General features: G+C 44.2%; 2 protein-coding genes across 2 annotated transcripts in view; both read left to right on the forward strand.

Annotated features, from left to right (window-relative positions):
• LOC125292347 overlaps window positions 1-5,934 on the forward strand; it is a 16,083-nt gene extending 10,149 nt beyond the window's left edge. The window contains exons 4-9 of the mRNA XM_048239579.1: window positions 233-353; window positions 538-729; window positions 1,968-2,152; window positions 2,838-3,003; window positions 4,993-5,120; window positions 5,694-5,934. Of these exons, the coding sequence (XP_048095536.1) occupies window positions 233-353; window positions 538-729; window positions 1,968-2,152; window positions 2,838-3,003; window positions 4,993-5,120; window positions 5,694-5,843 (942 nt within the window). The 3' untranslated portion in view covers window positions 5,844-5,934. The remainder of the gene's footprint in view (window positions 1-232; window positions 354-537; window positions 730-1,967; window positions 2,153-2,837; window positions 3,004-4,992; window positions 5,121-5,693) is intronic.
• An 854-nt stretch (window positions 5,935-6,788) lies between these two features.
• LOC125292329 overlaps window positions 6,789-12,500 on the forward strand; it is a 19,275-nt gene continuing 13,563 nt past the window's right edge. The window contains exons 1-5 of the mRNA XM_048239552.1: window positions 6,789-6,886; window positions 8,363-8,680; window positions 11,250-11,417; window positions 11,708-11,833; window positions 12,104-12,178. Coding sequence (XP_048095509.1) covers window positions 8,440-8,680; window positions 11,250-11,417; window positions 11,708-11,833; window positions 12,104-12,178 — 610 coding nt within the window. The 5' untranslated portion in view covers window positions 6,789-6,886; window positions 8,363-8,439. The remainder of the gene's footprint in view (window positions 6,887-8,362; window positions 8,681-11,249; window positions 11,418-11,707; window positions 11,834-12,103; window positions 12,179-12,500) is intronic.

Raw genomic sequence — 12,500 nt, forward strand, 5'->3', positions numbered from 1 at the left:
GCAACATTTCGATCAGATATAGGATATAGCATGATGGTCATAAACACAGTACAGTAATAACCATCTCCTCTCCGTAAACACAGTACAGTAATAACCATTTCCGCTCCGTAAACACAGTACAGTAATAACCATCTCCTCTCCGTAAACACAGTACAGTAATAACCATCTCCGCTCCGTAAACACAGTACAGTAATAACCATCTCCTCTCATGTGTCCTGTGTCCTGTCTGCAGCCAAGGGAGGGCCATGCCACAGGTGAGGGTCACCCTCTGCTCTCCCGCCTGACACCCCCCTCGCACGCACACCTGAGCTCCGCACAGTGCCACCCACGGGATCGGCTCTCCCAGCTGACAGGTCAGAGGTCACACCTTATTTATTTACATATTGTGTGTTTATTTGAACTTCTTTTATTTATCTGTTTATATCATTCCTCTGTAAATATGTGTTCATTCTACTCACGTATGCTGTATCATCTACTTATTTGCCTCACCTGTAAAGAACTGTGTGTCATGGTGTGTGTGTGTGTGTGGTTTTGCAGACTCATTTGATGAAGTCCCCAGCAGTGGAAGGTTCCCCCCCACCCCGACGCCTGCTGCCCTAGCTCAGGTGCCCTACCACCCCCGCTTCCTCTGCTCACCCCGTCCTAGCCACGCCCCCTCAGAACCCCTTCCACCAATCACAGAGGGCCTGCTCAGCCAACGTGGGGATGGGAGAGTTTACCTACAGAAAGGTAATTCTGTATGCGTGCACATACTGTACGTGTGTAAATGTGTGTATTTTCATGTACATTTCTCAGAGAGAATGAGGGACACAGCAGGGCTGTGAGTCACGCTGTCTACAGATGTTTGTATTATCAATAAATATGTTGAGACAACTGATGGGTTAGGGTTTGGTTATGGTGAACAACCATTTTATAGATTGGAATCAGTAAAATCTCTATAGACACAATATAAATCATCAGTGAAGTCTCTATAGGCAGATTATGAACTGAACCATGAGTAAAATCTATAGGCAGACTATCCAAGTCAAGTGTCACCAGGCTGGAAATGGGCTGTGTTTTGCAAAAGCATCAGCAGCGGAGATCCTTTGTGCTGTAGGGAAGTAGGCCTATTAACAGCAGCACTGAAAGGCCGAGCTCACCTAGCCCCATAGGTTTAACCCACGAATGAGAGGAGTGGAGAGTCCCTCCTCCTCCTTCAGATGTTCCTCCTCCAGCGTCGCACTTCCCTTACCGTGAGGTGCTGAGGGCCTAGATTCTGATCCCGAGTGGCACCACTGGGATACGGAGGAATGTGGCGTGAGGGTTGTTGTTGAACTCGCTCGCTGGGATTACGTGTACGCATATGGCGTCTTACACCAACAGCATGGCCTACTGAGCCCACAGTCACAGTCCCAAAAATCACAAACACTTCATATGAAAAGGGATGTGCTGATTATTCAACTTCTATGTATTTTGGATTTCAAATGCATCTACTAACTTGTACTAATACTGTACTAATACTGTAATCTCTATCTTAAATATACACATTGTATTCATTTAGTTTATTGAACTTTTGTATTTATTTGATAACTATATTGTATGACAAATTTTACAGACACAGGTAAATATCCCTAGGAAAAGCACACCCTTGTAATACTTTACTTAAAATCTATAATTATTAAGTAAAAGTATAAGTATTAACACAACATGCATTCCTAAAAGCTTGATAAAGTATCAGTGAAGCTTCATAATGTTGACATATGTCTTTATAGCTATAGGCATGACTGCATTCAAAGAGTTATGATGTTATTGTGTAAGCCCTCCAGATTCTTATACAATTATACAATATCAATATTGGGTGCACTTGTTGCCATGTATAGTTACATACTCGTATATGTCAATCATTATGAGGCAGTATTAATACTTAATAACCGTGAATGTGTTCATAATGCTTTATGGATACAATTGTTAACCTCTCTTACTCCCAGACATTGGGGGCACCTCAGCATTGGGAGATTTTGAGTGCCCCTTGACCTCGACAGATGGGGGAGGGACGCACAGCGGTCAGTACAAGGCAAATATCCCCAGTGCTCCCATGATCCTTTGCTGCTCACCAGAGCCAGGGCCTCAGCAGGAAGTGGAGCGAGTGCGTTCAGAGGAGACCCATGAGCCGGTAATGGTCTGCTTCCTTATTCAATTGTGCTGTTGTGTTGCAGCGTCTGGGACAGACGGGTAGACTCTTGTTTGTTTTCATACCAATAGGAAGAGGAGGAGGAGGAGGAGGAAGAGCAGAGGTCAGGGTGAGAGAGATGCTGAGGGAGGTCAGCATTACCTCTTCCAGGAAAAGGGGCTCTCCAAAAACAAACACAACAAATAGCTGATCTTAATGTCCGTAAAGCTGGCCGTGTTGTCTTAGCTATGTGCTACGTCCCCGCCACTGCATGAGCCATGTGATGCTCTGAAAACCCTGGCCCGCTGGTGACCCGCCGCTAAGCCTCGTGAACACAAAACATGGTCAGCCAGTCATCTTAGCCAAACTCCCAGACAACACACTCACCCATGGAGTCTCAAACACACTGAGGGTTAGAGTTGAAGTTGCGTGAAATGTCAGTCACATCCAGCCATTGAATGCCCATAGTGCTAGTCTCAGATCATTTTATTCATTCAGGAGAGCAACATTTTTTTTTCTTTAAATCTAATCAGTTTTCATGTCCATCACCAGGCTGTAATGGTACCCCTCAGGCTAGGACACTGATATGCCAGAAACATCTGGTTTCCAACAGCCCACACTCTTTTAAGGCTCTCTATAAATCTACGCCTGTTTTCAGTCCTCATTCTCTCAACATTTACATACACAGGCCCATCTGCATGGGAGTGGCTGTGTTGAGAATGCAAGTGGTCATGGGAAATGTAGTCTGAAGAGAGCTAGTGTGGACTCGACATGGAGGAGCAGTCGTCTCTCCCACATTAACTTCTATGGCGGCCACCTGGCAGGTAGCCATCGGGTCAACACTGGTCAATATGGTAAGTCTTTATGAAGTAAGCATTTTAAGTGTTATTTGGTTATGTTTATATGATTTAGCAGATGCTTTTGTCCAAGGTGACTTACAAGTAAAACAATACAATAGTTAAAATTTAACAGTGAAGAGTTCAATTGAAATTGGCCTGCACAGTAAGACTTTGTCACAGATTCAACATATTACTCTTCCATATGTAAACACTAATCTGGACTAGACTAGACACACTGCACATGAGTAAAACATGTACTTCTTCAAAGAAGAACAATTGATCAGGTGTGAATAATAATAGTGGAAGAGGTCCTTAAAACAGACTGAAAGTTCAGTCCTAAAATACTTTCAACAATATATATAGGTAATATAATTATTCAATAATAATACATAAGGTATCTTGCTTCCTGTTTCTTGGCTATTATGTTTAATTCTCTCCACAGCTGTCAGTTAATTGCAGAAACTCACATGTTCGTCTTTGATCACGGCCTGTTTCTGTGATTGTCTCGTCTGTTGTTTGTGCTGCAACATATCGCAAGCTAAATCTCTCTAATTCTGTTTCATCTGCGGAGGACTCGTTTGAAAAAGCCTGTTCTACCTCACTTGACGCACTTGTCAACATCATTACACACATTGCAATAAAAAGACTTGCTTGAGAAGTGTCTCTCAGATAAAAGTTAACGGCAGTCTTGATCAATGCCATAATTAACAGTTTCTCACACAAGCACACACACACACACGCACGCACGCACGCACACACGCACGCACACACACACACACACACACACAGCATGAGAGATCAGTCTGGCTCGTCACATTGCTGGATTGATCTCACATAACCTGCATGTTTGTGTGTATGAGTGTGTATGTGTGTTGGTGTGTGTGTCAGTCTGAGAGAGAAAGAGAGAGAGAGAGAATATGCATAGGTGTGCGTGTGTGTGTTGGTGTGTGTGTGCATGCGTGGGTGTGTGTGTGTGTGTAAGGTAGATATCTAGCACCATAATTAGACACAAAATTCATCGCGTCTAATAAAAAGAATGACTTTCATGTGCCCCACCACCAACTCCTGCCAACAGACAGACTCTCCCACAAAGGTGAGCTCTTAAAGCAGACGAATCACTGACGTCCCCTCTGTCCTCGCCACCACCATTAGCTCACTCTCTCAGTCTCTTCCAATCAGACACTGGTCGTCTGTCTCCCAAACACTTTGCCTACAATGTGTACTAATAGGCATCCTTATTATCATATCACACACTGACTTTGGCTACATGCCTGTCTGCATGTATGGAGGTGCGTGTCTTCAGAGGAATACCAAATGAATGTCAAGGTTTAGTCGGATCGTTGCCGTCTGCTGTTCAGAGAGTGCTTTTATCCTGGGTGATTAACAATGCAATGACAGGCTGCATTTCATCTGCAGATTCAGGACTCTAATTTATGCAGTAATTTTGCATTACCTTTTATCACCATTCTTATTGCTATAAAACATGGCAATATCAGTTCTGAGCATGTTCTATCATAGATGTTTCTGTGATTTGTAATGTGGCTACAATTAACATATTATGATATTGGATTGAATTATTAAATTGAGTTTCACAAATGTACACATTAGAGAGATAATTTGCACTCAACAGACCATTTGCCCGATTTCTTGTTAAAAGTACTTGAGAGTCTCGTCTATTCTCTGATTAGCTGTATTAACTTGTGTGTGATCATGGCTCTGTGTGTAGGTATTGTTGTATCTCTCAGGTTAACTGCATGCTGTAAATCTTGTTTTCTTTTAATCAGATGCACATGAATGAAAATAGGTACATTATGTAGAGGTAAATTATAGAGGTACATTATAGCTCGACTGACTGACAGTTAGATGGATGGATGTTTGGATGAACGGCTGTATTGATGAACATATTGATTAATTGACATTCTGTATTGATGTATTGATTGATGGATCAATTGACTGATTGGTTGATTGATTGGTTGTTTGATTAATTGTTGTACATGCATTCAGCACGGATGGGCCTGAGAGGGCGTAGGAAGGAGGATGTGATGTCAGACCCCAGCTTCTCCATCCTCCGTCTGCCTCCATTACCCAGAGGCCCAGTGGTCAGCACAGGCTCTGATGGACACGGCCCTCAGGTGAGTACTTCCTGTGGCCTGGAGCTCATTACTGCCCAGGGTCCACTCAGCTGCCTGGAGGAAACGCTACCATGAGCCTCATTTTGAGAGCAGCACCCCAGTTTGTGTTTAGAATTTAGTAAGAGGTTTTTGCACTCAACATTTGCTAGCTTTTCAGCAATACTATGAACTATATGTACAACTGTGTGTGTGTGTGTGTGTGTGTGTGTGTGTGTGTGTGTGTGTGTGTGCTTGTGTGGATGTGTGGGTGTGGGTGTGTGTGTGTGTGTGTGTGTGTGTGTGTGCGTGTGTGCATGTGTGTGTGTGTGTATCTGTGTGTGTGCATATGTGTGTGTGTGTGTGTGTGTGTGTGTGTGTGTGTGTGCGTGTGCTTGTGTGGATGTGTGGATGTGTGGATGTGTGGATGTGTGTGGATGTGTGTGGATGTGTGTGGATGTGTGGATGTGTGTGGATGTGTGTGGATGTGTGTGGATGTGTGTATGTGTGTGGATGTGTGTGGATGTGTGTGGCGTGTGTGTGGATGTGTGTGCGTGTGTGGATGTGTGTGTATGTGTGCTATGCTATATGTTACAGGGCCACGGTGGCTCCAGTATGACCCTGCCCCCCATACCTGAGGGAGCCCCTCTCACACACACACACCCCAGCAACCCCAGCACGGAGACCAGACACACCAGCACCAGACGTCACACACACTCAGCCGAGACCAAAGATGGCCGACAGTAGGGATACAGCAGCCCTCAGAGAGAGCGAGAGACAGGCCCCCAGGAGAATACTCCTCCTGATCCCCCGGGCAACCAAGGAGGAGGAGGCTGAGCGTTCAGGAGGTGGGTGGAGCTTAATCTCTTATCTGGAGAAGACGGAGGTGGAGGTGGTTTTGCTCTGGTTTACCTTTAGTTTACCTTGCTTTGGTCTGACTAACTCTCACCTGAGGGAGAAAGAGGAGTTGAAAAGAGCGAGAGGTGGAGGAGAGAATGGAAGAAGAGAGAGGTGGAGGTGGAGGAAGAGAGAGGTGGAGGAAGAGAGAGGTGGAGGAGAGAGAGGTGGAGGAGAGAGGTGGAGGAGAGAATGGAAGAAGAGAGAGGTGGAGGAAGAGAGAGGTGGAGGAGAGAATGGAAGAAGAGAGAGGTGGAGGAAGAGAGAGGTGGAGGAGAGAATGGAAGAAGAGAGAGGTGGAGGAAGAGAGAGGTGGAGGAGAGAGGTGGAGGAGAGAATGGAGAAAGAGAGGTGGAGGAAGAGAGAGAATGGAGGAAGACAGAGGTGGGGAGGCTAGTTTATGTCTGTTTCCCTGAAAACAGAATCAGTTATGACTCTCACTACACTAGTCTCACTCTCACAAACATCAGGCTCACGATTATCAGCGAGTAAAGAGTAATATTTACACTAAAATAACTAGAATAATACTCCACAAGCAGTGCTTCTAGTCACCCTTTGGAGGACAACTTTGTTTGTTTTTAATAAAGCAATATATATATATATATATATATATATATATATATATATATATATTTTATAGCATACACAATATGTTACATTCAGACTTAGATTTATATACAGTCCATTTACTATTGTCCTACCGTAACCATTCAACCTGTTTTAGTGAGACCCTGGATCCGTATAAGGGGAGGGGAGAGTATAGCACCACATAGTGTAACACAAAACACATAAAACGCGACAAGGTGACAGACAGACAACAGAGGGAAGTGAGACAGGACGATAACGGACCTGACGAGACGGGACTGGACAAGACAATTGACAAACACAAGGAGGTATTATTAATGATTGGGTAGAATGATCTGTGATTCACATTAGGTGGTCACGGTTAGGGTGTTGAAAGGGGTTGGCAAACACGCATGAGTGTGGATAGTGTGCCTATGTGTGTATGTAAAGTGGTAGCTGCATGGGCAAAAACAAAAGGAAAAGAGAAAGAAAAGAAAAGAAATAAATGGATAAACTTTACAGAACGGAAGAGGGAGGTATGTGTCTGCTAACGTACACGGTTTGTAGTTATGTTTTTGTTTAATTTAAAAACGTTAAGAATTGGGACCAGGTGTTTTCACAGGCTGATTGTGTTTTTTTTTTCCATTGAAGTGTGTTTTGAGATTAAATTTGTCCAGTGATTGATGTGGCAAGATTTCTTTGATTTCCAGTTTTAGAGGACTGCTTTCTTGGCGACAGAAAAACATTTCATAAAGCACTTGTAACGATTTCATAATGAGTGGAGTATTTGGATAGAAACTGTTGTTTTATCTCTTAAAGACAGCACATCGATTTAAGATGAAACTTAAGCACTGAAGTCACAGATAAAGTGCTTTGATTTGAGTGTTTGGATCGATGTTCATCAAACAGGGAAATACTTTTTACATGTTTTTGCAAGAAACATGCCACTTCCCAGTGACTGTGCTGTTACACAGTTCTCTTTCTGTGGGTGAAGCAAGGTTAGCAACCAATTTAAAAATTAAATTAAATTAAATTAAAGACTGTACTTCCTGTCTACAATTGCCTGTTATTGAGGTCCTAAACAACATAGTTCACTATAATGGCATAATGGCATTAAGCTTGACATATTGAGAGGGTACACTTTGTGGTAGACATTAGTTTGGACAGCCTGTTTACAGTTCAGTCTGAACATGGGTCAGTTCAAGGTCACAGGGGTCACACAAACATGTCCTGTACCTGTAACTCGAGTGAAGCTATGGACGTAAATACACTCAAGAATTCACACTCTCGTCTGTACGTATGTGTGTGTGCACTTGATTTACCAAACACACACACACACACACACACAAACAAGCTAATCATAGTCCCAAGGGGCATGTGTCTAGACTGACATGCTCAATGGATGACACGGTGCATTTTTCCTAGTATGTCTCCTGCTTAAAGCGCCTGGAGTCTGCCGATCCCACACTTTAGAGGACCCTGGCCTCCTGATTCTGGACTTAAAGATGTATACAGCCTATACGATTAACATATGAGTTCTGTATAGTTTCTGCTATTAGGTACCAAAGTAGTCAGTGTGCTGTAATCTACGTTTTATATTTATCTGTAGATGAGGATTGGACATGTTCTCAACTTTACCCTAGGGTCTACACTGAAAATATTTGGAGTTTTTAAAACATTTTTTAAATGTTTGTTTATGTACAATACACCTCCCCTAAGGTGTTACATGCAGTCTGTTACCTCAGTTTAAGTAACTGTCAGTTATCTGAATCAATTTCCCTGATTTCCTTTGATTTTATCCACAGGAGTCATCCATGGCGTTCACACTGAGGATGAAGTGACAGAAAGGGGGGATAGAGAAAACAGAGAGAAGGAAAGACGGATGGAAACTGATACAAGAGAAATGGACAGAGGGAATGGTAAGGAGGAGGGAGAGAAGGAACAAGGGATGGATAAAGAGATGAGGGAAAAGAGAAGAAAGATGGAGGCGGATGACAACGTCGGGGAGTCTGGGGAGAGCGGCGAGGCCAGGCACCAGAGAGCACAGCCCCAGCTGGGGCAGAGGGCCTTCACCCTGGTGGGCCTCAACCACCAGCACCTGTTACTGCTGGAGACGCAGAGAGGTAGGCAGGAGTTAACTAACAACATATTCACTTCCTGTCTACACACACACACACACACACACACACACACACACACACACACAAAAACACCAAAAGGTATCTAGAGATAGTGTCCGTGAGAGAATGGCATAAGTTAAACAGACAGATTTACACCAAGGACCATCATTTTAATGGTGGGCAAAGTGAAAAGTCTAACAGAAGCCAATTCAAAAAGAAGGCAAAATACAGCAGTGGCAAGACTGTGAGCACAAACGTTGATGAGCCAGTTCAATTCTCCCAAATGTCTCACACTAACTATACATCAGACTTTGCCCTTTGCTCACCATTTCAATCAGGGCGCCAAGTATCAATGCTCTCCTTTTCCAGTCCGTTCAGGTCATTGAGGACATAAAACACATTGGTAACACTTTATTACAGGGCTCTTGTTACCAAACTCTTTAACAGCACATTTACAACAACAGCAAATGATAGAAAGGAACAGCAAAATGTCAGAGAATTTCAATAGAATTTACTAGTCAAATAAACTATCCAATTCAAATCAAAATATACTTTGAACAATGGTGTCTGTCCGCATAGACAAAGTCGTGCAGTTACAGTACAAACATGATTGTCCTTTGCACAGAGGTTGGTGGAAGTCCACAGAGCAGAGCAGAGACCACAGAAATGCCCTGAAAACCACCATAGATAATCTCCTGTTCACCAGAACAGTCGCAGCCTGGTGGGTGGCAATGCATTTGATTTGGGCTCAGTGGTCTCTTTCACACATACACACACATTTTGTCACAAGTTTTCACTTGAGAGCATCTGCTGTCATCTGTTCTAGTTTTTGTGTGTGTGTGTGTGTGTGTGTGTGTGTGTGTGTGTGTGTGTGTGTGAGTGTGTGTGTGTGTGCACACATCTATGTGAGTATGTGCGCACATCTGTGGGTGGGTGTTTGTGTTTGTGTGTGTGTGCGTTTCCTGAAACTCTAGATCCTCACGTCTGGGGAGTTCGCCGACTCTTTTGTGAAAAGTGCCTGAGTCATGGGAGACAATGGAGGACACACAGACAGGGTCATGCATCACTCATCAAAGCACTTCCTGCCAACACATGCCTCTGATTGGGCCCAGATAGCAGCACACTCCAGACCTATATCTGCAGCTGATCTGCCACCAGTCACACAGGAGACCACCAGAACCGAACAAGCCAGAACCAGAGCTGCTGCAGCTGATCTGCAACCAGTCACACAGGAGACCTCTAAAACCAGAACCAGAGCTGCAGCAGCTGATCTGCAACCAGTCAGACAGGAGACCTCTAAAACCAGAACCAGAGCTGCAGCTGATCTGCAACCAGTCAGACAGGAGACCACTAAAACTAGAACCAAAACCAGAACCAAAACCAGACCTGCTGCTGATCTACCACCGATCATACATGAGACCACTAAAACCAGAACCAGTTAGAACCAGACCTGCTGCTGATCCACCACCAATCATACAGGAGACCACTAAAACCAGAACCAGTCAGAACCAGACCTGCTGCTGATCCAGGAAAGCACCTGAAGCAGAGCCATTGCTGCTAGCTTGGCCGGGGTTCAGTATTATGCAGACTGACAGTCTGCTGAGGAACTACTGAGCGGGATTACTATAGAAAGCACATACTTAATAAGAGTCAATATATTTATTAAACATCTATAACTTCTGCATAATCATGATAGATCAATGATGTCGTAAGGGAAAAGCTCACATCCATTCCAAGTTCCATCCCTGGCCAATCCGAATTCCATTCCCATCCATTCAGAGTTCCATCCTTGTCCTTTCTGAGCTCCATTCCTGTGCCAGCAGTTGGAGAAAGGTGCTTGGCTTCTATCTATACACATCTGCACTGGACTGTACATCTGTTTGTGTCAGCTAAATGAATAATTGAAAGCTGAGTTGTCTGCTGTCTAAATGGGGATACATACTGCACTGTATGAATGCTGGTTGAGCTTCAACTGTTTTCTCCTAAATAGCAGCTGATGCATATGCTTCTAATGTCTGAGTATACCGTTTACCGCCTCAATGTCTAACAAGGGCTCAGCACCTCACATGTTGCTGGGGCGTACAGGGAACAGTGTGTGTGTGTGTGTGTGTTTATTTTGTGTGTGTGTGTGTGTGTGTGTGTGTGTGTGTGTCAGGTGTCTTAAGTGAGATGGTTGCTTAGTCTGGATCACATTTGTTACAGGGCAGCAGTATGTGAAGTGGCATATGCAGAGGGTCTTTTACAGACAGAGTTTCCAAATTAGCCAGACAGCACATACTGACTAAAGCCCACACTCAATTAACAAAGGGGAAAATAGCTTGTGTTTTTCCAAGTAGGCCCTCGTGAGATTAAATTAGATTAGATAAGATATACTGTATTCATCCCAATTACAGTGCTCCAGCAGCCATTTAGGAAAACACTGATATACAAGACTCACGTATACATACAGTATACATACACACATGCATAAATAAATACATATACAGTATATATACATGCTAAACATACACATATACACATAATACACAGCCTCATACCTATAACTCAGTGATGCTGTTTTGGTGGCTCACAGGTGCAGCGCTGTCCCCCTCCCTGGGCACTCTGCCCCCCCTGACAGGCCGGAGGGGTCCAGGAAAGCAGAGCTCCATGGCCGCCTACAGACTGAACCCGCCGGAACCCCCAGAGCCTGGCCAATCACAACCCGGCATCGTCCGGGGGAGCATTCCTGTAGAACTCAGAGGTTTGGGGGTGGCATCCATCCATCCATTATTTCGTTCATTCATTTATTAATTCATTAATTCATTCATTCATTCATGCATCCAGTCATTCATTCATTCGTTCATGTATCTCATTTAGTTAGTTGTGTTGCTGTCATTTTGTTAACTTTCATAGTTGCATTATTAAAATAGATCCATGAGCATAAATTCCCACCCTAAATCCCAGATAGTTTGCCTGTTCATCTCTGATGGGATGCAGAGTAATTGCATCCTTCGTGGGGTGTAGTTCACCTGATTCACATTTTGTTTTTAGACTGGCAGAAAGGCGGTGGCTGGGGCACCCTGATCATGGGTCCTGATGGTGACATCATACGACTCTCTCTGTGGGACCCCACGGGCCAACAGCAGCTCTCGCTGGATGATGTCACAGAGGAACACGGTACAGCCAATCACCTTCCCCGACTGTCACTCATGTCGCTGTGGCAACAGTAAAGAGAGAACTTATGGAGCCTGTTGTAGAGTGATCATTCCTGCTTTGACACATCAATACATGCGATCACATGTACAGTTAATCACTAGCAATAATCCCCATGATTGCCTTCCTCTCTCTCCTCTCTCTTTCCACCTGTATCTTTTCTCTCTTGCCCCTCTTTCTCCTCTCTCCCCCCCCTCTCTCTCTCTCTCTCTCTCTCCCTCCCTCCCTCCTCAGCTGTGAGGATCCTGGTGTCTGAGGGGGAGGAGGCTGGTCAGTCCTGGACTCTCCTGCTGAAGCCAGAGGCCACAGGTGGGTGTTAGTGAGGTTCAGACTGATTAACACACATCAACTCCACAGGCTGCAAGCAAGAGACTCATTGTCTCCACCCAAAAACCTGTGCTTGGAATTTAGAGTTTAGAATTGAGGCCTCAATTCTAGACTTCAACTAGTGAACTATTTAGAATTCAGAATGAGAAAACTTCATGCAGCATGTGTTCATGTGTTGGGTATATCATTCACTTCTAGTCGCCCTATTTGCCCTTGTCACACTGGGCGAAAACGAGGCTTGTGTTGTAGAAAGTTCAGAAAGTTGCTGTGAGTGAATGGAGTAATAGCCTTTTGCTGTGTATTT

Source organism: Alosa alosa, chromosome 3, assembly GCF_017589495.1.
Source record: "Alosa alosa isolate M-15738 ecotype Scorff River chromosome 3, AALO_Geno_1.1, whole genome shotgun sequence".
Taxonomy (NCBI): domain Eukaryota; kingdom Metazoa; phylum Chordata; class Actinopteri; order Clupeiformes; family Clupeidae; genus Alosa; species Alosa alosa.